Genomic DNA, 27,403 nt, shown 5'->3' on the forward strand with positions numbered 1-27,403 from the left:
GTTGCTATGAATGAGAAAATGTCATTTAAAAATTACAACTAGACTGGAGATACAAGTTCTAGTATTTGATAGCAACTATAGCACGAATGTGGTTAATAATTTATCATTTATTTTCAAATGGCTAGAAGAGAGGATTTTGAATATTCTCAACGTAAAGAAATTATAAATGTTTGAGTTGATAGACACAGCAATGCCTGATTTGATCATTCTACACTGTATGTATGTATTGAAATAATATATTGTACCCATAATTATCTACAATTATTATGTGCCAATTAAAACTGATAATGTTTTTAAAAAAAAGATTGCTGGCCCCATCCTGAGTTTCTGAGTGGCCAGTTCTTAGGGTGAGGCCCAAGAATCTGCATTTCTAACCAGTTCCCAGGTGATATTGACAGCCCATATTTTGAGAACCACTTTGCTAGATGATTATTTCATTTTGGCAGTGGTACTTAATCTTGGTTGTATATTAGAATCACATGAAAAGCTTTAAAAAATCCAAAGCACAGATAACACTCGACTAATTAAGACTGAATGACAAAATATAGACATTGTACACGTGTCTGTGTGTGTATACACACATACAGAAAGAAATACACTCACCCACAGACACGGCTTTTTAAATACATCTGACCTTTAATAAAGGTCTTTTACTTGAAAACAAAGAAAACATTATCAGATTTTTAAAAGACTTTTACTCATCATAGTTTCTAATCATAAACAAAAAGACGTAGAAACAAATACTGAAAAGAAAAGAAATTAACAACTTGGAAAATGAGGAACTCTTCTAAATTATTGATGCGTCACAGAGGGAATCAAAATTATACCCTATCTAGAATATAATGAAGGCAAAAACACTTCTTAACAAATCTATGATTGACAGGTAAACTTTAAACACTTCTAGTCTGCAATGCTTTAATTATTAAATAAAACACGTAAAAAAAGAATTGCCTGAAGACATAAAATAGAGAACAAAATAAACCAACACAAACTAGAAAGAGGAAGAAACTCAATGATGTGCTGTTAAATAAGATGCAGAAGTATAAATTATGTACATTTTCTGTGCAAGTTATCCCTAAAAATCTATCATATATGTATATAAGCAAATATATATCTGTATGAGCATGGAGAAAACTGTAAAATAATGAACATCAAACTATTAGTATTCATTACATTAGAGGAACAATTATACAAGGTATAGAGAAATTAAGCTCAAAAACTTTTAAAAAGGTCTCTAAGATACAAACAGCATGAATAATATGTCTTTGGAAAATTATATCGATTTATACAATAAAGTGTATGAAGAATTATCATGCAAATATTTTATTTTGATAACTTTACCATTTGAATTTAACAACGATCTTTTATAAAAATTTAATGGTATGTTTATTAAAATTCTAAAGACAAATATCAAGTCAAAAGGGAAGTTGAATCCTCCTTCCTACCTGAAATATTTTTTTTTCTTTTTTTTTTTTTGAGATGGAGTTTCACTCTTGTTACCCAGGCTGGAGTGCAATGGCCTGATCTCGGCTCACCGCAACCTCCACCTCTGGGTTCAGGCAATTCTCCTGCCTCAGCCTCCTGAGTAGCTTGGATTACAGGCACGCACCACCATGCCCAGCTAATTTTTTTGTATTTTTAGTAGAGATGAGGTTTCACCATATTGACCAGGATGGTCTCAATCTCTTGACCTCGTGATCCACCCGCCTCGGCCTCCCAAAGTGCTGGGATTACCTGAAATATTTTCAGCTTTATCTTTAAGGTCCTTGTGCCTTGAATTATTCCTCTTTACAGTTTTTTAAATGTTTCGTTGGCAGGTATAGAGGATCTGATGACTGCTTTTGATTATTTATTGCTAATCGGGGAATCTTTGCTATTATATCGTTCCCCATATAAATATACAGCATGTGCAGAATGTCAATGGCTATCTAATCAAGTCTTCATGGGCTGTTTCAGACTGAAAATTGGTACCACAATATCAAGATCTTAAATAAACAGGAACTTCAGTCCATCATAAAGGACATCAAGGGCCTTCAAAGTTATTTAGAAATCAGCCCACCTAGAGGAATACACCTGCTCTATTAAGGGATTGTCCCTTTTCCCTGCAATGCATGTCAAGTACGAAATCAGAGTCTAGAAGGACAGTTGTTCTAAAGACCAACCAGTCTCCCAAATTGTATTGCCAAATTGGAACTCATACAAATAAATGGTTATATTCAGAGCAAATGCCGTTTCCAACAGGAAGACTGAAAACAGATAAAGATTCACTAAGAAATTAAACAGATTGATAGCGACAGCACGTTCTGAGCTAATCATAACAAAAGATTTTAATGCAAATGGCAGCAATGATGCCAGAATTCATGAAGGTCAGTGGATATGAAAATACAAAAGAGCTCATGCAGCTTTGTTAACTGAGGCTATTTTTGCCACATACTTAAACAGTGTTACCGCTACTCAGAAAAGGAGTATATGCAAAAGAACTGCATACTGTTATTATTTTGAAGAGAATTTTGTGAAAATAAACTTTCATCTCACAAATCAGACAAAGTCAAAGTCACTGTAATTTCACTGAACAGGAATTTTAAAAATAGGCACGTGCAGCAGGATAAGCTTGTTAAACAGTATTTTAAAAAATTCCAGACTTCAGGCTGTAAGTTATGCCTACATAACGCATTATCCCCCAATATAATACATTTCATTAAGAAACTCCTATTTCAGGCTGATCCCATAAAACTGCCTGACGAGGCGCTTTAAGGTTATTCTAAGTACAAATCCTTCCCGTTGTACCATCAATTCCACTGCTCATAACTATTATTATAATATTGTCCACTGATACAAAAGTCATTAGCTATTTTTGCTTTCTTGGCTATAAAACACAACTTGAGTCTTATCTCAATTGTCAAATCACTTGTTTCTCTGTAAAAAGCAGGCACTTTGACAGCTAGAATAGTTCATCTTCAGAATCTGAGGCCCAGAAAAGACGAGCATTAGCATATTAATAAAAGCACAAATCCTTACAAGTTCTTCATAGCTTGACAGTTGGGCATATATTTGCAATAAAATTTTATAGGACACACAATCCTAATTAGTGGGCTTTAGTACAGAATCATAAAATACATTATTAATAAAAGATTGCACACGGCAAAGCGACACCTCCACCCTGCAAGGAAACCACTTCTTTTCATTGTGAGTTGCCAAAGGCTCAGTCAACAGATGACATCACAGTTACTCTCCTGCTTGTTCTGCAGGGCAACTAAAAGTTGATGAATCACTTTCACATTCGATTGTTATTAACTTTCTGAAAATGTCACTTCTTTGTGTGAACCTGTTCAAAGTGTTGACCTCCTCTCTGCCTCATTTCCTTCATACAGAAAATGGGAATCATTTTCATCGGATTACCGTGAAGAATGAATGAGTGAAATAACCTCCGTAGACCACGTGGAAGAGTCCTTGCACAAGAAATGTCACCTCTGAGGGTGCAGATGGTGATGGTGATGATCAAGACCATGATTACGGTCATGATTTATATTCAGTCCTTCCATATAGGGAGTAAGACTCAGTAATGTTTTGCCTGAATTGAATGGATTACTGCAAAATCAATAGTATTGCATGCTTGTCGATATTCAAAGGCCCTAAATTTTGAAATCACTCAGGACAATGTAAATAGGAAATGAAGCCTACCTATTAACAGTGACATCATAAATCAGTCACTTCAGTGCTAACCTCCTCCTGCAGTTCAAAGGTTCTCAGCATTCCTTTTTTAAAATAATAAATACCTTACTTTATACTGTTTCTGTGGGTCAGGAATATGGTGCATGTTAATTAGATGCTTCTTGCTTGGCGTCTGCCTTGGGGTCTTTTGTCAGGTTGCAGTCAAGATGAGAGCTAGGGCTGTAGTCACTGGAAGTTTGAACTAGAGTTTGGAGGCCCTATTTTCAAGATGGTTTAACCACATGGCTGTCACAGGGTTTCAGTTCCTTACTATGTGATTCTCTCCATGGGTTTGCATGAGCATTTTCACAAAATGGCATGGCCTTACTCCCCTCACCTACCCTGTCTGCCTGTCCTGTTATGCCCAGCATATTCTTCAGCAGTGGTTTTTGACCTTTATGGAGTCACATGGTCACTGAGATCTAATGAAAACTAGGGACCATCCCTCCAGGACAGCAAACAGATGCATTTACACATCAGCATTCCTTTTCAGGCATATCCATATGCTTTTTCTTTTTTTCTTCTTTTTTCTTTTTTGAGACAGAATCTCAATCTGTCACCCAGGCTGGAGCACAATGGTGTAATCTTGGTTCACTGCAACCTTTGCCTCCCGGGCTCAAGCGACCCTCCCATCTCAGCCTCCAGAGTAGCTGGGATTCCAAGCATATGCCATCGCATCTTGCTTAGTTTTGTATCATTTTATGTAAAGAAAGACAGGGTTTCACCATGTTGCATAGGTTGGTCTCGAACTCCTGGACTCAAGTGATCTGCCCAACTCAGCCCCGCAAACCGCTGGGATTATAAGCATGAGCCGTCATGCCTGGCCTCCATTTGCTTTTAGTAGTTCTCTATATCAAAATGATTCTGAATATATTTGCAGTATTAAAATTCACATTCTAGTCAATATGTTTTTCTTGGGCATCTCCAGCAATACACTTTGTTTTTTTACTGACAAACAAAAGCTGTATATATTTATAGTACATAACATGATGTTTTGAAACATGTATACATTGTGGAATAGCTAAATCAAGCTAATTAGCATATGTGTCACCTCTCATTATTTTTCTGAGGTGAGAACGCTTAAAATCTACTCCCTTAACAATTGTCATGTACGGAATACATGGTTATGAACAGTCACCGTGTTGTATACTATAGCTCTTAATACGTTTACTCCTCTCGTCTTACTGAAACTTTTTATCTTTTCACCAACATCTTTCCAACCTCTAGCTACTACCATTCTACTCTCTCCTTCCATGAATTCGATCCCACACATAAGTAAGATCATGCAGTATTTGTCTTTCTGTGCCTGGCTTATTTCACTTATAATAATGTCTTTCCAGGTTCATCCATGTTGTTGCAAATAACAGGATTGCCTTCTTTTTTAAGGTTGTATAATATTCTATTGTGTATGCATTGCAATACTCTTGTAAAATGACACTATAAAAAAATTCAAGCTCTGAAAAGAATGCATACATTATATCAAATAAAAGAATACTTCTTTTCCTAACTACCTTCTCTGCTATTTAAATCATCTTTTGTTACCCTTCCTTTAGCTCCAGCACAGGGATCCACTGTCTCCAGAACTGTAGGACTTGACAGCCTACACTATGACTCTCACTGTCACCATGAAATGGTGGCTTAAAACAGGAGTGGGCCTACTTTTTCTGTAAAGAGCCAGATAATAAATATTTTAGGTTTTGCGAGCCATATGGTCTCTGTCCCATTATTGAATTCTGTTGTTATCAAAAGCAAACATAGACAATATATTTTTAAAAATAGAATGACTGATGACAACAAAACTTTACAAAAACAGGCAACTGGCTAGATTTGACCTACTGCCTGGATTGGCTAATCCTAGATCAAGAATATTCTACCCATATTATTGGTCATTTTAATCTCAGAGAAAGCTAGCTGGATAAAATCCAGGGTCTAGAGTCTTTCATAAATTGGAAGAAAAGTCTTAGCTTATCTATCTTGAATCACATTTCTAAATCTGGAATTCCTATCTATGTTGTGACAGATCTTTATTCCTTTTAAGAGAAATGTAGACAAATTTACCGTGCTTCAGAGCACTTGGCTTATCCAAAAAAGCCACATGAAAGAACAATCAGGGCATTCAATCTACTCATTTCTTCAACATGAGAAAGCCCTGAGAGGGTTAGTGCAGTGATGCTGAACAGCTTACATCGTCTATTATTATTGCAGTATCACAGATACTTTCAGAGGGGCTCTAAGTGAACTTTATTTTTTTCTTTCTTAAATTTACCATGACTTTAGAGCAATGGGGAAATGACACAGAACTATTAAGAGTCCTACTTTCTGTATACATACACATTCTGGTTTCACTTTTTTGTCAAGAAAAAGGATACAGTGTATAACAAATATTGAACACCAGAAGAGGTAAACAATAATAATAAAAGACAATTCAATCAGTCCATCAAATTTTGATCATGAAGCCATTACATATGTTCAAAATAGAGAAGAACAGTTTACCAGACTCTGAATATTTCCTTGCCAATCCATATCATAATTACATGTTTCTGCAGAATATAATAGGGACAGAGAAAAAGCCATATCAATGTATTTTAGTTACTGCAATGCCAGGAAGTAACAAAATACTACTTCATTTATCTAAACTCAACCGTCAATGGATATACCAAAGAATTTCTGTGATATATCACAGAATTTAATTCTCCCTTCAAAAATCAGCATTCTATTATCTAAACAGATTATAAACTTCATATCTATATGACATTTATATATTATATATAAATATATTATAAATGACATACATTATAAATGTCATAACAGGTATTTCTAGAAATCACTTTTTTTTCCAAAAGGAATGTACTGCTTGAATACAAGTATGATAGCAAAAATGAATATTTTCTCCTTTTGTATACATAAGGTAATTAAGATATCACTGAACCATAGTATAGTCCATCATATCAACATGCTAAAGAAAATATCATTGATCATATCAAGAGATGAAGAAAAGGTATTTGACTAAATCCAATGTCTATTAATAATACAAATTCTCAGGCATTGAGGAATAGAGGGGAACTTCCTCAAGTTGACAAAGAACAGCTACAAAAAAATACCTACAACTAACACCATACGTAATGATGAGAAAGTTGTTGCTTCTATGTCAGGACCAAGTCAAGAATGTTCTCTTCACCACTACTACTCAAGACTGTATTAGAAGTTCTCAATAATGCGATAAGATAAGAAAAGGAAATTAAAGGTATACAGACTGAGAAGGAAGAAATAAAAGTGTTTTTCTTCATAGATGACATGATTATTTATCCCGATCTCAAAGAATCAAGACAAATAACAAAAATCTCTTGAAACTAATAGACAATTATAGGAAAGTTGTAGGACACTAATATACAAAAATTGATTTCTTCTATACAGCAATGAACAATATGCATTTAAAGTAAAAAAAAATTTATATTAACACCAAAAAATTAAATGCTTAAATGCAAATCTAATAAAATGTGTACAAAACTTAAATAAAGACAACTACAAAACTCTGATTTAAAAAGTCAAACAAAATCTAAATAAATTGGGAGATATTCTGTGTCCATAGATAGGAAGACTCAATATTTTCAAGATGTCAGTTAATTTCAAAGCAATTGCAATCAAAATCCCAGTAAGTTATTTTGTAGATATTAACAAACTGATTCTAAAGTTTATACGGGAAGTGAAAGATCCAGAAGAAGAGCCAACACAGTATTGAAGAAGAATGAAGTTGGAAGACTGACACTATCTGATTTCAAGACTTACTATAAAGCTAGTAATCAACACAGTAGGATGTTGGTGAAAGAACAGATAAATAGGTCAATGGAACAGAAAAGAGAGCCTAGAAATAGACCCAACATACATAGTACACTGTTCTCTAACAAAGAATCAGTAATTCAATGGAAATTTTCCCCAAGTCGTACTGCAAAGACTGAATATCCTATTGCCAAAAAAAAAAAAAAAAAGATCTAGACGCAGACCACACACTTCATAAAAATTAACTCAAAATGGATCAGAGACCTAATACAAAAGAGAAAATATAGTCTTTTCAACAAATAGTGCTAGAACAACTTGATACACATGCGTAGAAAAACAAATCTAGAACATACCTGACACCTTCCAGTAAATTTAGGTCAAAATGAACCATAGGCCTAAATGTACCACATAGGACTATAAAACTGCAGAAACTAACATAAGAGAAAATCTAGTTAATTATGCATTTGACAATGATGTTTTAGAGATCAAGAGCATAATCCACGAAATAAAAAATTGGTAAGCGGGATTCATTAAAATTAAAAAACTCTGCTCTGCAAGAAAACACTATTAAGAGAATAAAAAATGAAGCCAGAGACTGAAAGACAATATTTGCAAACACATAACTGGGAAAGGACTGGCATCCAAAATATGCAAAATTCAACGATAAAAATTCAAAAATCGCCTAAATAAGACACCTCATTAAAGATATGCAGATGACAAGCGTATAAAAAGACGCTCAATGTCATATGTCATCATTTGCAACTTGAGGTGTCACTATGCATCTATTACAATGGCCAAAACCTGGAATACTGCAACCCTAAATGCTGGCAAGGACCCCATTCATTGCTGGTGAGAATACAAAATGATACAGCCACTTTGGAAGACAGTTTTTCAGTTTCTTAAAAAGCTAAACACACTCTTACCAAGGGATTCACCAACTGTGCTCCTTGATATTTACCCAAATAAATTAGGTCTACACAAAACTTGCCTGTAAATATTAATTGCTTTTTTTTTTCGAGGCAGTTTCACTGTTGTTGCCCAGGCTAGGGTGCAATGGCAGGATCTCTGCTCACTGCAACCTCCGCCTCCCAGGTTCAAGCAATTCTCCTGCCTCAGCCTCCTGAGTAGCTGGGATTACAGGTATGTGCCACCATGCCCAGCTACTTTTTGTATTTATAGTAGAGACAGGGTTTCTCAATGTTGGTCAGGCTGGTCTCGCACTCCTAACCTCAGGTGATCCACCCACCTCGGCCCCCAAAAGTGCTGCGATTACAGGCGTGAGCCACCTTGCCTGGCCATTCATAGCTTTTAATTAACACAACTTGGAAGCAATCAAGATGTCTTCTGATATGTGAATAGATAAACTGTACTATATCCATGGGAATGTTTTTCAGTGATGTAAAGAAATTAGCTATTAAGTCGTGAAAAGATATAAAGGAACCATATATGCATATTTCTAAGTGAAAGAAGCCAGTTTGAAAGGGCTATAACTATATGATTCCAATTATCTAATATTCTGAGAAAAGCAAAACTGTGGAGACAGTAAACAAAATTATTTTTGTCAGGAGTTCAGGGAAATGAAGAAGGAATAAATGGAGAACAGGGAACTTTTAAGACAATGATATTATTGTGTGTGGGTGATACTGCAATTGTAAATACATGTCCTTAGTCAAAGCCAATAGAATGTACAACACTGAGTAAGCCTAATTTGGAGAATTAAGAATAATGTGTCAATATTGCTTTATCACTTATAACAAGGGTACCACATGACGACAAGATGTTAATAACAAAAAAACTGGTGAAGGAGAATTCTCTGTGCTTTCTGCTCAATTTTCCTGTAAACCTAAAAGAATATAATAAAGTCTATTAATCTTTAAAAACTCATTAAGAAATCCAACTCAACAAATATTAACATAGTAATACAAAATATCTTAGGAATATACTAGCAGGGGGAAAAAAGGAGATAGTTTTTAAGGCATTTTTTTCCTCCAGAATATATGAAATAACACTACGCTATCTCAAATAAACTTTGATTATTCTCTTTAAAAGAGAAGGATAGACAGCTACAAATGTGTATGTGTAAATGTTGCAAAAGTAAATAATATGAAGAACTATGATCTTTCTCTTTCATATAAACAACAGTAAATTAAAAGTATAATTGCATTTAGCTAAAAAAAAACACTAATTGCTTATCATTCATATTCTAGACACATGAGTATGTATTTTAGGAAAAAGAAATACAAAACACCAAGGTTCCTATATCCATGAATGTGCAGTTTAACGTGGTAAGAAAGACATGAAAAACAAACACTCGCCTATGTGATCGTGTGGAGAAACTATCATATAAAGAGATGAGGGAGGGAGGGAAAGAGGCAGGGAGGGAGGGAGGGAAAGAGGGAGGGAGGGAGGGAGGGAGGGAGGAGATGAAAGGACATAAATTGTCAAGAAGAGCTCTGGCAAGATTTTATGGGAGAGGTATTTGGGTTCACCCTTGGAGCTGAGTAAGGATTCAGCATGCAAAGGAAAGAATGAGTATATGAGGAATGAGAGTGTGGCAGTGAGAGTAGAAAGGCTACAGAATCTTGAAATAGAATGCTACCATGTTGAAAGTGCAAGAATAACTCAGTGGTCGATGATCAGATGAAGACATAAAGTTAAGAAAATTTTCTCAATGGGGATCACAAATCCACAAAGTTAAAAAGGATACAGAAATAAAGATAAGGAGATAGGATATTAATCTGAAAGCAACAGCACAACAGAACCCTCAACTCACAGTAAACAGGAAGGTACACCCTTAAAATCGACAACAGCAAGAAAAACAAGTCTAATAAAGAAAAGAATTTAGCAATAAAATCAAAAGGATTTGAAGTCCTTCTCTGTCCTATTTCAAAAAAGAAAAGTCAAGGCAAAGTTTTGAGCACAGTAGCCTGGTATATATAACCAAGTTATGGACTGTAAGAGGGAAAACCTCTCTGACGGAATTAAATTAAGGTTGATATATCTGAATATTTGAATTGCCGTCTCGTGAAATTTATGCAAACATGTGCAGTAAGGACTTGAACGTTTAGGATAGAGGTTCAGGAGAACGAGTCTGGGGGTTAGACTTGACAGTAACTCATAAAGCTCAGAGTTGAGGCTAGAAGAAAGAAAGGAACGAAAACATGTTGTTTCCAGGGTATTCCATTTGTGGATATATTTGAGGAGAGGACTGCATTTGACATAGCTGATCACCCCACTGCCCTTGACAAGTGTGTGCTCTGACTCCAGGATTCCACACACTTCCCAGGTTTTCCCTCTACATCACTCGCGGTTGCATCCTTTGCTAGAAGCTCCTCATCTCTTCAATTTAGGATCAGTCCTTTACTATATGTGCTTATTCCCAAGGTGATGTCATATAGGATTTTTTGGTAGTCTATTCCTGTGTAACCGATTACCCCCAACCTCATGGCTGAGAAACACCACCATTTCTTATTCCACCATTTCATAGGCTGGAAGTCTGGGCATGGTGCAGCTGGGTTTCCTGCTCAAGGTCTCAGGCTGAAATCAAAGTGTTGGCCAGCAGTATGATTGCTAAGCCACATAGTCATGCATGTTCAGTTTCTTTAAGGAACTGCCCAAATATTTTCCAGAGTGGCTGTATCATTTTACAAGCAACATATGAGTTATCCAGTTTCCCTGCATTCTCACCAGCATGTGGCTGTCAATATTTTTGCTGGAGTCATTCTGATAAGCATATAGTAGTATCTCATTGTTCTTAATTTGCATTTCTATAATGGGTCATAGTGCTGAACATATTTCTACGTGCTTATTTGCAATCTGTGTATCCTCTTTTACCAATAGCCATCATGGTTTTTGCCTATTTTCTAATTGGATTGTTTGTATTTTACTATTGAGCTTTGAGGATTCTTTATATATTTTAGATACTAGTCCTTTATCAGATACATGGTTTGCAAATATTCTTCTAGTATGTAGCTTGTCTTTTTACCCTCTTCATGTGGATTTTTACAGAGCAAAGCACACTTTCTCATTCTGATGAATTGTAAACTGAAAATAAAATACTAAGCCACCCAACTGACTGAGCAGGTCCTCTCTTGGCTGAGGACTTGAAAAACTGAGAATATCTGGCCATGATGAGACAAGAGGTCAGGCATATCTCATTATCCCCTTTCCTTTTGGAGTCTAGACACAATGACTGGCTGGCATTCATGGGAAAATAGAGCCCAGAAGACTGAGAGAACAGACTCTTTGTGACAGTAAGATACCAAATTATAAACAGGACATAAGGCCAGGGAAGACAAGTGTTAAGGCCCTCATCCCACAGGTCACTCAGACCCAGGGTACCGGTTAACAGACTTCCTTATCTTACCTTAAACATGACTTTCTGCTGACTCAAAATGTTTAGACAAAGTATTACTCCCCAACAAACTGCAAATTAAAGAATCTTTGAACCCATATATGATCTGTAAGCCACCACTCTAAGATATCCCACCTTTTGGCTGGATGCGGTGGCTCACACCTATAATCCCAACAGCTTTGAAGGCCAAGGCAGGTGGATCATGAGGTCAGGAGATGGAGACCATCGTGGCCAACGTGGTAAAACCCTGTCTCTATTAATAATATAAAAATTAGCTGGGTGTGGTGGCGCAGTCCTATAATCCCAGCTATTCGAGAGGCTGAGGCAGGAGAATCGCATGAGCCTGGGAGACGGAGGTTGCGGTAAGCTGAGAATGCACCACTGCACTCCAGCCTGACGACAGAGCGAAACTCTGTCTCAAAAAAAAAAAAAGAAAAAAAGATATCCCACCTTTTTAGGTAAAGCTGACGTATAACCTCCGTGTACTGATTTAGGAGTTGGCCTGCAACTTCTACTTCCCCAGAATGTATAAAACAGGGTTGTGACATGACTGCCTGGGGACCATTTACTCAAGGCTTCCTGAGTTTGTTTTTCACTTGGCTATAGTCACTCATATCAACTTCGAATACATCTCTGTAGAATATTTTATAGAGTATCTTTTCTCTGTTAACACAGTTTATATCTATCTATCTACCTATCTGTCTATCTATATCTATAGACATAGACATATTTTTTTGAGACAGAGTCTTGCTCTGTCAGCCAGGCTGGAGTATAGTAGCAGAATCTTGGCTCACTGCAACCTCCACCTCCTGGGTTCAAGCATTCTCCTGTTTCAGCCTCCCAAGTAGCTGCTATTATAGGTGTGCACCACCATGTTTGGCTAATTCGTGTATTTTTTAATAGAGAAGGGGCTTCGCCATGTTGACTAGGCTGGTCTCAAACTCCTGACCTCAGGTGATCCACTCGCTTCAGCCTCCCAAGTGATGGGATGAGAGGTATGAGCCACTGCATCCAGTCTCATTTTTTCTTTTATAGACATGCTTTTGGTGTCAAGTTTAAGAACTCTATGATCCCAAAGATTTTTTTCAATCTTTTCTTTTTTTTAAAAAACTTTTACATTTGTTTTCCTAAAAGTCTGTGTTTCATATTTAAGTCTGTGATTTATTTTGAATTGGGTTTGATATAAAATGTGAAGTTTAGGCCCAGGTTCTTGTTCAGGTATGTATTGAAGTCCAGTTGCTCCGTGTGAATGTCTTTCAAGTCTAACGTCTCCTTTTTCTCTCTGAGGCAATCCCTCTTTCCTTTCTGTCCAAGCCATTAAGCATAACAATCACCTTAGATTTAGTCTCTGGGGACTGAAAGTCAGGAAGAGAGATGCCTTTTAGAATACTGAAGCTTTCTGCCAAGTCTCATACCTCCCATTAGGCAAAGAAACACAGGGACTGCTGGCTGCTTAAATGGGAAGAAAGAATAGAGAAAATGCTGGGAGAAAACGTAATTTAACATCACAAAAATTGTTTATGTTGGCAAGTATGAAAATTTTCTAAGGAAGAGACTCTGTAGCATATATTAGATTCTCAAAGATACAACCCCAAAATGCTTTTATTTTAAATCACTATCATCAAAGTTCAGATTCCTGTTCTAATGGTTCAGAGACTCTTCCCATATGTAGAGTTATTCACTTGAAATCAAAGTACTTTCAATATAGATGACTTAGACAAGCATATTGGAGTCATTCATAGTCCTCAAAATAGTTTTCTATTCACCCAGGTTGTTGGACTGATTTACTAAGAGGGCTTTCCTTCCCCTCCCCTAATTGCTGGCAGATAACAATCCTTCAAGGATTGACAAAATAATATAAATGGGGGACCTCACAACCAAGAGTGATTCTCTATATGGCCATTTTTAAACAAATTTACGTTAAAGTGCATGAGTTTTTTCTCCATTTCTTTTTTCACAAATACAAAACAATAACCATTTGTATGCAGATTCCCATATATACCTCGCTATGCAAAAGGCACGCAAGAAATGAATGGCACAACTGTAGCTGAAAACTGAATGAAAGAGACGAATACGCAGATCCATACGGGTAATCAGTGGCCCTGTGAGATGGGGGAAGTTAAAGACAGTCCTCAATCAAGTTAACTTTCCTGTATGACTAGACCCTCGTATTTAAATGCAAGTGGGAATTGTCTGAAAAATAGTTACAGTCACCCACAATCACACCTGCAATGCCCATTTAGAGATGATACTGAATAGCAGGTTCAAACTAATTAGTGAAAAGAAAAGCTTTTTCATTAACTTTTTATAGGCTGACAAAAATTTCACTTCAAAATCAAAGGTCAACAAAGATTTGACTGATCTTTCTCATACGGTTGAATGGTAAAATACGTTTTCTACCATTTAAGTTTTATAAAAACTATAAATGGCTTCTCCCAGATTAACATTCACTTCATCCTGAAAATAGTGTTGTTGAGATCTTAAAAGGTGATGATATGGTTTGGATTCATGTCCCTGCCCAAATCTCACACTGAATTATAATCCCCAATGTTGGAGGACGGGTCTGATAGGAGGTGACTGGATCATAGGGGCTGGCTATTCTCCAGCCCTGTAAGACATGCCTCCTTCCCACTCACCTTCTGCTGTGATTGTAAGTTTCCTGAGGCATCTCAGGCCATGCTGCCTATACAGTCTGCAGAACCGTGAGCCAATTAAAACTCTTGTCTTATAAATTACCCAGTTTCAGCTATTTATAGCAGTATGTGAACAGACTATACAGATGGTGAATTCCAGAAAGATAGGGGCTGGGCCTCAGACATGTTTTTATACCCAGCACATACCAAAAAGGTCTGGGCTATCCAAGTCCCTCAATAAATATTAAAGGAAGTGAGTTGAAGTGACTTAAAAGCAGACCCAGCCTTAAAAGGTGATTTCAGAGTGAAATAAGTGTTTCGGTTGACACATTTTCATAGGAGGATTTCTGCTGCTGTTACCTTTGGGAGCGTGTGGCTGAGCAGCTGAGCCACAGGCAGGTGCTAAAGCAGCTGTCTCGAGTCTTTCTAGTAACAAATCAGGAAGTACTTGCCTAACCAGCATCTCAAGAAGCATTACTTATTTATTCAGGGGCTGAGTTTGCAACAATAGCTCCATTCAAGTTGCTGCACAAGGGAAAATAGGTATGTTTTGAGATGACATCTCTCCATGAAATGTAAATGAATCAGCATGGATTTGAAACAGCAATACCCTTACACTTTGAATCACCATGGAAAGGATCCTGTAAGTAGGACGAGAGCAGAACAACAACAAAATACATGTTATTATCTTTACTTTGCACCCCGTGCAGAATACAATACAACCATAAAGGCATCTGGAAATTTAAAAAAAGAAGATGCTGCTCTTTTTTTCTTCTGAAAGACATTGCTTACATCCAGATTAGGTTAATAAACCCAATGTAGACAAGTCATGTTCTTAAATTTTAACTGAGAATATAATTGAGAGATTTCTTTTGTATAATGCTGATTTTAATCTATTGTCTTTTTCTATTCATATACTCCACATGCATCAAATGTCTCTTTTTTTTTTTTTCATTTTTACTAAGATTTGACAACTCAAATTCCTATAAATATTTTCAATTGTCTGTGTTAAAAGCTCACGTTTTAAAGCAGTCATTCTAGCCAGCCCATGCCTTGAGAGTGAGGCTCTAGACCAGGTCAGGCTGCTAGAATATGACAAACTACAGCAGCCACTGTGCTCTCTGCGATCAGCAAGGAGTTTAAGTTTGGGGGGAAAGTCAAATCTCCCCCAAGGGAGAAGAGGCAACAAGCAGAAGGTAGCTCTCCTTTATGTACTGACTCTTCCATCAAGACTGTTTAGCAAACTCATCTTACTTTCAGTTCCAGGCTGAAAAGATAGATGCAGGACGTGAAGATAGAGAAAAGGAAGAAAAGCCCTCATAGGATAAACTTTATCCTTGACCATTTTGGAGAACAACAGAGTAGCTTTCAAAGCTTCCTCCTAGGTGGTGACCAAGGCATACAAATATCCTCACAAGGATATTAGTCATCCAGTTGTGTACACAGATATCAACTATGCATCTCTTTCTAAGCCAGATGGAGAGACATTTAATTCATGACACCCAATCCATCTCATGCCTTATCAATTATTTACAACTAAAGCTCACTAAACCATCATAATATTAAAAGGGGCATGGAGGTAAAAATATTGTCATGCATACACATGGCATAGCTTTTCTCTGCTGAGTCACATTTTGGAAAGCAAATTTGGCATTTATTTCCAGATTTTGTCAGAAACTATGACTTAATTGTCCTGCATTTGAAAGTAACAAGACACAGCAAGCATATGCCAGTACTGCCAGATAAGGTGGAAGAAGAACAACCTTTCTCTCCTCTCCCCACCTCTCCCTCTTACCACGCCACAAAATGTACCACACGCAGGAACACTCTCCACCCCCTTCCATGCATTATTTTTCTCCTTAGCTCTTATCATCACCTAATGCATTTTTATCTGTGTATATGTGGGTAAGTTATGAATTTATAAATAAACATATTTAGTGTCATATATGCCCACTAGAATGTAAACTTCTTGAGAAAATAAACTTTGTAACTTTTTTATATACTACTACAGACCCAGCACCTCAAAAATAATAGTCATTCTACAAATTCTTACTGAATCGATAAAATAGTTTCAAGACTGCAAACCTGTTTTTAACATAACGCCATTCAAACAACGTTTCCTTAATAGGTTTCCAAACCAAAGGCCCCAAATAATCTTCCCCTAATGTATCCATTTTAAACTGTATTACTGTAAAAGCATGGCAGAGTTCATTCACAGAGTGCATATCGAATCCATAAATAAGTTATGTGCACATCAAGGAAATGTCACTGTTGATATTTTAGTATAGTCACATAAAATTTCGGATGGAAATAATGAGATGCAATCTTGAAACAAAATCTAGAACAGAAAATACTCTCCACATAAAATCTGTCAGGCTTGAAATAAAATTTAGCAATCAAATTTCAAGCCTGCTGAATGAGTCCGTTTTGTTTAAGTTTTTGTCGTTAAGTTTCGTGGGTATGCAGTAGGAATACATTTATGGAGTACATGAGATGCTTCGATACAGGCACACTATGCTTCATAACCACTTCGGGGCAAATGGGGGATTCACCACTTCAAGCACTGATCCTTTGTGTTACAAACAGTTCAATTACGCTCTTAGTTATTTTAAAATGTACAATAAATTGATTGTTGGCTGTAGTTACCCTATTGTGCAAAAGTCTATTTTTAAAGCAACAATTAAAACATGATTGACAAGGGATGCTGACACATCCCTTCCCAGCTACCGGACTAGCTACCCTTTAACTCATTCTATCTCAGTAATTGAAGAGTTTAATAAGAACTAAAAAGTTATGACATTAATACTTATGGGATCTCTCCCTTTTACCTGACTGCTCACAATCACTATAGATGTATTTTTACTATTTTTATTGTTGTTTAGACAAGTTGTATACTAGTCTTCTTTTTTTTTTTTTTCCTGAGATGGGGTTTTGCTCTGTCTCCAGGATGGAGTACAGTGTTGCGATCTTGGCTCACTGCAACCTCCGCCTCCCAGGTTCAAGCAATTCCCTTGCCTCAGCCTCACGAGTAGCTGGGACGACAGGTGCATGGCTAAGTTTTTGTATTTTAATAGAGACAGGGTTTTGCCCTGTTAACCAGGATGGTCTAGATCTCCTGACCTCATGATCCGTTCTCCTTGGCCTCCTGAAGTGCTGGGATTATAGGCATGAGCCACCACACCCAGTCCTCTACTAGTCATTTTAGAGCTACTTGTCTTCCTGAAAAAAAAAATCTCAAGTAACTTAAAACAATAGTGATGCTGTCTTTCATGAACATGTCAGAATTTAATCCATAAAAGCAAAATGGGCAGGAAGCATGAAGAAAAAAAAAAAAAAAAATATATATATATATATATATATATATATATATATATATATATATATAGTTTAACTCTGATAGGACTCGTCTCCAATTCAGTTCTTCTTAATTGAATAGCTCTATGTGCTCTTCATTCTAAGAGCTTTATTAATATTCTTCAGGAGAATGAATAGGTAACCACACACACATACATATCTAAATGTGAAGAGGAAGGTAAATATAACTCCACTGATATCGAGACTCATAAAGCCCATAATTGAGCTAGATTTTCAGTAGCTACAACTACAGTCATGCATATTAAATAACTGTCAATGGAACAAAGCAGGAACCGGTGGACAACTACATGCAAAAACACAGCATGTGTGACCAGACTAGTCCTCAGTCACTCGGAAGTAAACATCTCCTCTGGCCATTTCCTTCATAGTTTCCACTATGTCTTATCACAAAGTAAACTGGACTTTAGTTATTAAACTTTAACAACAGCATGCAATTAATGAGTATAGCCAGATCACAATTACAGGAAAGAATTATAAGGTAAAAGAAAATCTTATATATTTCCCAGGAACTTCTCCAGCTTTCAAATCAGTGTCCAAAACTTACATTACTTCTACTTCTTTTTTTAATGAATGAAAAAATATATTTTTAGATCATCATTATGCATTTCTGCCCCAGTACAGACTGATACCAAATAAAGAAAGGCTGCTTCCAGGCTGATCCTCTGCCTCCCCCAGTTTCCTTACAATGACCTAGGGAAATAACAGAGGGAGGCTGAAGTTTTTCTAAACAATGACATTAACAAGATTTACAAATAAAAAGTGCTGTATAATTGTGAAATTCAAGGAATTTTTTTATTCTATTCAGGTAATTGCCCAACCCCACTATCATCAACACAAATAGTTATTTCTTCTCCGTGCCACCTACTGCTGACTGATTTTCCCCTCGAGTCATAATCTGGCATCCATTTTAATCTAATTTCACCCATGTAAGTATGCTAGAAAAAGGGACACACACAACTGTGTTCTTACCACCATCACTACCTACTGAGAGTCCTGATAGGTTGGTCTGATTACATACTGAGATTAAATTGACACTGAAATTATCAACGTGAAATCAAGGATACTATTTGGAAAGGAGGAGCAGGCTTCAACATATATGCAAAAAGAAAGTGGATCTAGAACCTTCTTAAAATATCTTTGAAATGTCCCCTAGATTTCTCTGCAATAATAACTAGCCATCTACAGGGTCTTCTTGGATCTAGTCTAGATTTTCTTCCTACAGAGTGTATGCTCTACCATTCCGTCATCCACATGCCCAGGGACCCTCAGACTTTTCAATCATATCTGGCTAAATGCTGCCTCTTGAGTCTGAATCACAGGGATAATAACAACAATAAATTTTCTTATTTCTCAATATGCATCAAGCATTTTATGTGTATTTTCTTAGTCTTTTCAATAGCCCCATAAAGAAGGAGATAATACTTAAGCTGCGTTTTATAAAATGGGAAAACCTCTGTTTAAAGAAATGATGTCGCCTACATGAGTCACACAACTGGTAAGTGGCAGAGCAGAGCCCAATCCCAGACCTGTCTGGTTCTAGAGTCCATTGCCTTAACCACAAAGCTCTACAGTGTCTGTCGACAGAGCTAAAAGAGCTCTAAGAATCACTTAGTCTGCCGGGCGCAGTGGTTCACACCTGTAATCCCAGCACTTTGGGAGGCCGAGGCGGGTGGGTCACGAGGTCAAGAGATCGAGACCATCCTGGTCAACATGGTGAAACCCCGTCTCTACTAAAAATACAAAAAAAAAAATAGCTGGGCACGGTGGCACGTGCCTGTAATCCCAGGAGGCTGAGGCAGGAGAATTGCCTGAACCCAGGAGGCGGAGGTTGCAGTGAGCCGAGATCGCGCCATTGCACTCCAGCCGGGGTAACAAGAGCGAAACTCCTCTAAAGAGAAAAAAGAATCGCTTAGTCTAAGTCTTCCATTTAACAAATCAGGGACTGAGGATCCAAAGACTCTCGCACAGTCTCTTACAAGCCCTGACTCCAAATGAACACATCATAGCATTTAACATATTCACAGCCCAGTCCTTTGGCTTCAGTGACTAACTTCCCTCGTTCCCCACTAAACTATCACTGTGATTCTCTTGCTGACTCTTTCTCTGTCCACATCCTAAACATCAGCATTCTGTAGGAATCCATCCTCAGCCTTCTGCCTGGTTAGGCCATGCCAGGGCTTCACAGCCTTCATAAGGTGATGCCCAAGTTGGTAGACACATCTGATCACAGCTCCTCTCTCTCTATCTGATGAACATATGATGGACCCCATTCCTTAAATATCCCCTTACACTTATAATTTACTTCCATCTTAAGCTTTGTTAAGTTAGACACAGAAATCCGAATTTCCTACTTGACGTCTCATAGACTTTGTACTCATCTCTAACCAAAGTTTAACTCCACCTTTTACAGCAAACATGTACCACCTCCTGCAATCCTGAGCTCCATCTGTCTTCCCCAGGCAGAAACAAGATGGCGCTGGATTTGACACCTCCTCTCACAGCCTGTATCCAGTTCTTCCCTAAGCCCGTCGCTTTTAGCTAAATGTCTATGATGCAAGTAAACCTCTCCATTCTGATGGCATTCTCTGGGTTAAGTTCTTAGATTTTGTCACGTGAATTACTGCATTTTATTTCCCTGACTCAGATTCTCCTCACCTCTAATCTAAGTTCTCCTGGCCTTACAGAGTTATTTTAAAGAGACCCAGCTATTCCATTCCAATCCCTGCATCCCTTCCTAAGGACCTCAGAATAAAAGCCGACCCACGGAAAGGGCACTGAGGATCCTTCAAAGCTGACCAAACCACTCTCTTGCCTACTTTCCACCTTTTCCTCCATTTTCCTCCTATCTCTCTAGTTCTTAAGTTTATGCTTCTGTTTGAAACTAAGTCCTTAATCCAAGTGTCTTAAAACCTCTGTTATCTTTTATACATACCCTGTTTACATCGACTTACACCATCGACATGTTCCTAAACCAACTGAAAGAGGCATTTTTAGGTTACTGAATGTTCCCAGGGTCTGCATGTCACTCTTGACCATCATCTAGGTCTGCCTGGGAACAGAGGTTAAGGCCCAGTACCCAGGTCTCAGAGGGACTTTTCCTGAGACTTATGCAGCTGGTTAAATGCCTATTAATTTTCTAAATTTTCCCTATATATTTTTATTAAATTATAATAATTATTAATAGTTACCTAAGTGTTTATGTTAACATGAAAAACGTCCACTAAAAGATTTAAAGATACATAACAACCATCACAATGCCTTCTTCTGTCACTGTAATCTCGTTTATACACTCATCTTACCACATTCATTCACTTGTGAGAGAGAGCGGAGGCAATCAAACTATCCTAAATATTTTTATGGTTTTGTAATATTTGTGCACTTTTTTCAGTAGATTCATACTATTTTAATCTTGTCCCAGTGCCAAATAAATTAACAGGAGAAAGGTATTATATCACATTAAATATGAGAGAAAGTGATCAATTCTATCATCTGTACCAGTAAATGAGAGGTCGTAGAAAAGGGTCCTAAAATTGGGCACAATTTGAGAACTCTGACTTTGAAACTAAATTTGAGATTAAACATTCTAAAAAGAAAATTAATCATAACTAATGAGCATTTAATGATGTTCTAAGTAGTTTAATGCAACGTGGTCACTCTTCCCACTTCGTTTATTTTGTTCAGTGTTTTATGTTTTTTTTTTTTGACGCAGTTTTGCTTTTGTTGCCCAGGCTGGAGTGCAATTGCACGATCTCAGCTCACCACAACCTCCGCCTCCCAGGTTCAAGGAATTCTCCTGCCTCGGCCTCCTGAGTAGCTGAGTTTATAGGCACGCACCACCATGCCCAGCTAATTAGCTAATTTTGTATATTTAGTAGAGACCGTGTTTCTCCACGTTGGTCAGGCTGGTCTCAAACTCCCAACCTCGGGTGACCCACCCACCTCAGCCTCCCAAAGTGCTGGAATTACAGGCATGAGCCACTATGCCTGGCTGTTCAGCGTTTCTTAATATGTTTAATTATACTAAAATTTTCAGTTCTTCTCTTGGTAGGTAATAGAAACATAACATGAGAAAAACTAAGGAGGCCAATGAACGGTAACTTCCGGGAACAAATAAATATCAGTAGCCCGTCTTGGATAATGCCAATGGCCTGAACAGATGGATCCCTAATTTTTTTAGAAAACATTACATCAAGGCAAAAGAGTACAAGTCTCAAGGCACTGAGCTCAGGTACCAACCTCCGCTGCTCTTCACCATGTTCTCCTGAAGGGACAGTGAGACACTCGTCCATGTGTCCATGAAGCAACCTGAGGACATCACCACCAATGAGATACCCTGTAAGGATTAAAAATCATTCAGGTTTGGACTGTCAGGGTCAGATGTTGCTAGCTGGGCAGATCATCTAGTCTAGTGAGGCTTAAGGACCTGGCCAAGGTCACAGAGATAGATGGTGTCTGCAGCTCCCTCTGAGTCCCGAGTACCCAAGTCCTACAGTTAAGGAAATTCCCACTAAAAGACATGACCTCAGACACATAAAATCCTCTGTTGCATACAAACATGTATAGAGTCAGATGTGAACCTATATAAGTTGGAATAACCAGAACATATGAAGATCTTTCCCTAGAAAACCCTACTTCATTGTAAAATTCATGATCCAGCTATAAGGCATGACCCCAGAAATCAAGGAATGTTGACATTAGTCCAACCAGGCAATCCCCCAAGGTCAAAAAGTTGAAGAGAACAATCCAAAGGAGGCTATCACAGAAGACACATACAAATAAACAGAAGCTGACAGTTGCATAAAAATAAGGGAAGATAAATCTTTACCCAAGCTTCATTTTCAAAACAGCAATTTAAACAAGATCCTCAAATGTCAGGTATCTGCATTACAGAATATTTAGACACACACAAAGAGCTCTAATTAACAATCAGCTCATTATCACAATTACAAAGATGACTGTCAACTGTGCATGAAGGACAGGCCTTCTAATTGAAGTGGAGTTTTTACCTTGGGCTGCCTCACTTCCTGAGCTGATTGGGGCCACGCTCCACAGAGTTTGCTGGAAAGCAGCATCCACGTGTAAGCTGCCGTTGCCGTAAGACAAGTGCTGTATCAAGAGGCAAAAGGAGGCATCACTTCAGACTCTGGTAAGCCATAACATGTAAACGCTTCTAGCAATGCAAACTTAACATGGCCGATTTGGATATGTTCATAGAGAACATCTGTTTCGACCTGTCATCCAAGAATCAAAAAACTAGTCAGAAGAAACGAAGTTCCTCTCTGAAGTTAGAAATGTTTAAACTTCATTCGAACAGTTACTGACTTAAGTCAATAATCAAAGTATGCATAAATGAATATACTAAATAAATTTATTTGAAACAAGATGCTAGTTTTGTCTTAAGGATTATTGATGAACAAAATGGGCACTTAAAATTATAATTAGGTTTTCTGCATATCACACTCTTACAGTTTTTTGATGACGAAATAAGTGAAATCTATTTGACCAATTTTAAGGAGTCTTCATTTTATGAAGTCCTTAGGCATTGTAGGGGGCCTTTGAGTCCTTCAGGAACTGTGATCTGCAATTTGATGTAACAGCCATTAGATGGCGATATTTCCTAAAAGCTATCTAAAACCGAGATCAATTTCTTCCAAAAGTCAGATATTACCAAATTTCAGATTTTCCTTCTTAAAAATAGAAACATATTAAAATAAAACATACTTAATATATTTTAGAGCCATAAGACCGAATTATCAAATGTTAACTAAGAAAAACAAAATTATGAGCACAGCCATATGCCTTGCTTATTTCACTAACCATTACTTGGCTGACTCTAGTATTTCAAACTACATTAGAGCAACCACCTGTTTTTGTGGAGTCTTCTCAGTAAACATCGCCAATATCCCTGCAATGTTTCTACAACACTTTGCCAGTGCTGATGCCAGCCCAAGTTTTCACAGACTTCAATCAGACCAGAAATTTCCCAGTCACCTTCGGTGTACTGCACAAGCCTTTTAAACATCCTAAGGGTCTCTTTAACATAAAGATACTCTTCTTAAGTCACCATCGAGAAGAGGTCTTTCACTTTCTTTCTCTTAAAAATAAAACCAAAGAAACTTTTGACACTGTGATAGGTACACAGTACTTGTCAGTAATTTTTCCAGTCAGTTAGTCTGAAAGTGTACCAGCTGATACATAAGCTTTAGCGGTAATTTGCTTAGTCCTCTCCTCAACCTCAACTAGCTTCCTGCTTTGGTACAGTTTCTTCTCCACTTCCATCTGTCATTCTTACACATAATCCCAGCTAAGATTCCCTTATTGACTCAATTTCTTCTCCAATATGTTAATACTATTTAGTCATTTACAAAGAAATCACATCCCATCTGCTTTAACAAGCAAAATATATTTCCCTTCAAAGCAATGATCACACAATTAAATTATTGGGCTCATTTTCTTTTGCCCTTTTAGAAGCTACTTGATACAGGTTCACAGCTGTATTCCTAACATCTGGCAATGTTATTCAATAAACATGTATGTGGAGAAGCTAACTAAAATCATAAAATCAAAGTGTCATAAACTTAAAAGCATGTTTTAATTTATTCCATACATACTCCTATTTCAATGACTTAGTATAAAAAATGTACGTGCACATGCACACACACACAATCTATGTGAATAATACCAATTTTAATCACACTCTGAAAATAATTCAACATACCCGTGCTTATATTTTGTGACCAAGTAAAAGCAATATTATGATAAATAGATTACCATCATTTGTTAATTCATCATGGGTTCAATGAATGTTAATAGTACACATTCTCCAGTCCAAGGGTGCTTGTAATCTCATAGAGAGTAAAATACACACACAAAATGCTGTACCTCAGTATATAAAGTGTTGTGTGCAATGTTTGAGGTGATAGATATCCCAATTACCCTGATTTGATCACTACCCACTGTATGCATGTATCAAAATATCACATGTAGCTCATACATATATATGTATATGCATGGGCTACATGTGACGTTTTGTACCAACAACTTATATACCAATTAAATTAAAAATAAATAAATAAGGATATGGAATGTGGGAAAAAGCCTTAAAAAATGTTGTGGTGTCAGTCCACACATGGTGACCCACGCCTGTAATCCCAGTACTTTGGGAGGTAGAGGTGGGCAGATCACCTGAGGTCAGGAGTTCAAGACCAGCCTAGAGAACATGGTAAAACCCCATTTCTACTAAAAGTACAAAAAATTAGCTGGGCGTGGTGGCACACACCTGTAATCCCAGATCCTTGGGAGTCTGAGGCAAAAGACTCACTTCAACCCAAAGTTGGAGGTTGCAGTGAGTCAAGATTGCACCACTGCACTCCAGCTTGGGCAGCAAGAGTGAAATTCAAACAAACAACAACAAAATGTGTGAATCGTAAGAAGAGAATGCTCTGGACAACAAAATGAGAGCAGAGTTTCTCATGGGTTGGGGGCCTTGAGGGAGCCGGTAGGATCACTTGGCCTGAGTCTCACATTTATATATTTGGAGATGCCGTCTCCAAACAAGTGTATACATACATTGCATTTGAGTACATGCATTAATGTTAATGTGCTATGTGCAAACATTTAAAACATACCAACATTTTTTGTTAAGCAATTTGGGGTTTTTTATTTTATTTATTTTTGAGACGGAGTTTCGCTCTTGTTACCCAGGCTGGAGTGCAATGGCTCGATCTCGGCTCACTGCAACCTCTGCCTCCTGGGTTCAGGCAATTCTCCTGCCTCAGCCTCCTGAGTAGCTGGGATTACAGGCACACGCCACCATGCCCAGCTAATTTTTTGTATTTTTAGTAGAGACAGGGTTTCACCATGTTGACCAGGATGGTCTGGATCTCTTGACCTCGTGAACTACCCGCCTCAGCCTCCCAAAGTGCTGGGATTACAGGCTTGAGCCACCGCGCCCGGCAGGGGATTTTTATTTTTAATATACCAGAAAGCTTGCTATCAGGAGTGGACTGGACCCCTGGCCCTCTAAGAAGTTCTGAGAAGGGAAATGCATGATAAGGGGAATGTGTTGAAGACAAGGGTGTTAGCTCAAGGGTGGAGACACAGGGACATACATAACAGCCCAGAGCTTCACACACAGCTAAGAGGTGGAATGAGTGATAGGTCCGCAGACAAAGGCTGGCGCCAGACCAAGGACCTTGTATTTAAGGCAATAAGGAGTTTACAGCAGGGTAGGGAAGTGAGAAAAGCCATTTCCAAATCATATCTACGCCTAAAGATAAGTAATAAATATGAGAGAATCAAACATATGAAACTTTCAGTCTGTGGGAAAAGGTCCTGAATATGTCCTTAAGATCACATTACAGGAATATAAAGTTCTCTAAATAAAGTCTACTCTTCTAAAGAAAATATTCTACTTTGAATGCTTCCAATTTTGCTGCTTAAACAGGAAAGGGAAGTCTGGGTAAAAACAACATCGCATCAGGCTTGTGGTATGCAATATTCAGAAAGCAACAACAGTTTCAACGACTGAAACCAAGATGAGCTATCCTTAAAGCAAAAACAGACATTGGCAGAGGATGAAAGCCAAGTTGGCCTTAGGCTGAAATATATAACCACTGTATAACTTACCCAATAATGTGGTAGCATCAGTCCACCAAGAGCAGTACGGAGGCTTTGGGGACCAGTCTCTGGGCACCCTGGTCTCGCTTTGACCCTAGGATTCGTGATTTTCAAGCTCTAATATACACATGAACCTTCAGAGGATATTGTATTTACAAATGGAGATTGGGGCCGGGCGCAGTGGCTCACACCTGTAATCCCAGCACTTAGGGAGGCCAAGGTGGGAGGATCATGAAGTCAGGAGTTTGAAACCAGCCTGGCCAACACAGTAAAACCCCACCTCTACTAAAAGTACAAAAAAAAAAAAAAGAAAAATTAGCCAGGCGTGGTGGTGGGCACCTGTAATCCCAGCTACTCCGGAGGCCTAGGCAGGAGAATCACTTGAACCCAGGAGGTGGAGGTTGCAGTGAGTCAAAATCACACCATTGCACTCCAGCCTAGGCAACAGTGCAAGACTCCGTCTCAAAAAAAAAAAAAAGGAGATTGGAGTGCAGAGTAGACGGAAGGTTTATCAATCAAGACTGCTGATCCAAGAGTAACAAGACATTATATCACAGAAGCACAACGTCTCAGAAATGGAAGGGACATGATAAATCACTTCTCAGTAGTTCTTAAGCTGGATTACACAGTCTGTATTTCAATACCTTTAGTTTCCTTTGTGATCCTGTGTATTTATGTGTTTTACCATTTTTATGATGAGGTCAATAAGCTTTATCAGTCTGCAATGGAAATCCATGGTACAAAAAGTTCGTACCAAGAATCTGAATGGAACCCTTATCTGATGCACTTATTCACTCATTCGTTCATCTCTTATTAAACTTCCAGGGACGTGGGCCCTGGTGATGCAATATTCTGAAGAAATTGTCATTTAGGGACAGGAAGCACAAGCAAACAAGTCACATTACTCCTCAGCCATCAGTTTTTTCTTCTGAAA

The 27,403-nt window shown here is 37.8% G+C and overlaps 1 protein-coding gene across 23 annotated transcripts in view; it reads right to left on the minus strand.

Moving 5' to 3' along the window:
• RYR2 (ryanodine receptor 2) overlaps nucleotides 1-27,403 on the minus strand; it is a 781,807-nt gene that overhangs the window by 412,336 nt on the left and 342,068 nt on the right. For all 23 annotated transcript variants that reach the window (XM_035280524.3, XM_035280523.3, XM_054248004.2 and 20 more), the window contains 2 exons: nucleotides 22,857-22,956; nucleotides 22,087-22,183 (listed from right to left, as the gene is read on the minus strand). In XM_035280524.3, coding sequence (XP_035136415.2) covers nucleotides 22,087-22,183; nucleotides 22,857-22,956 — 197 coding nt within the window. The remainder of the gene's footprint in view (nucleotides 1-22,086; nucleotides 22,184-22,856; nucleotides 22,957-27,403) is intronic.

The sequence above is a fragment of the Callithrix jacchus genome, chromosome 19, assembly GCF_049354715.1.
Source record: "Callithrix jacchus isolate 240 chromosome 19, calJac240_pri, whole genome shotgun sequence".
Lineage (NCBI taxonomy): Eukaryota > Metazoa > Chordata > Mammalia > Primates > Cebidae > Callithrix > Callithrix jacchus.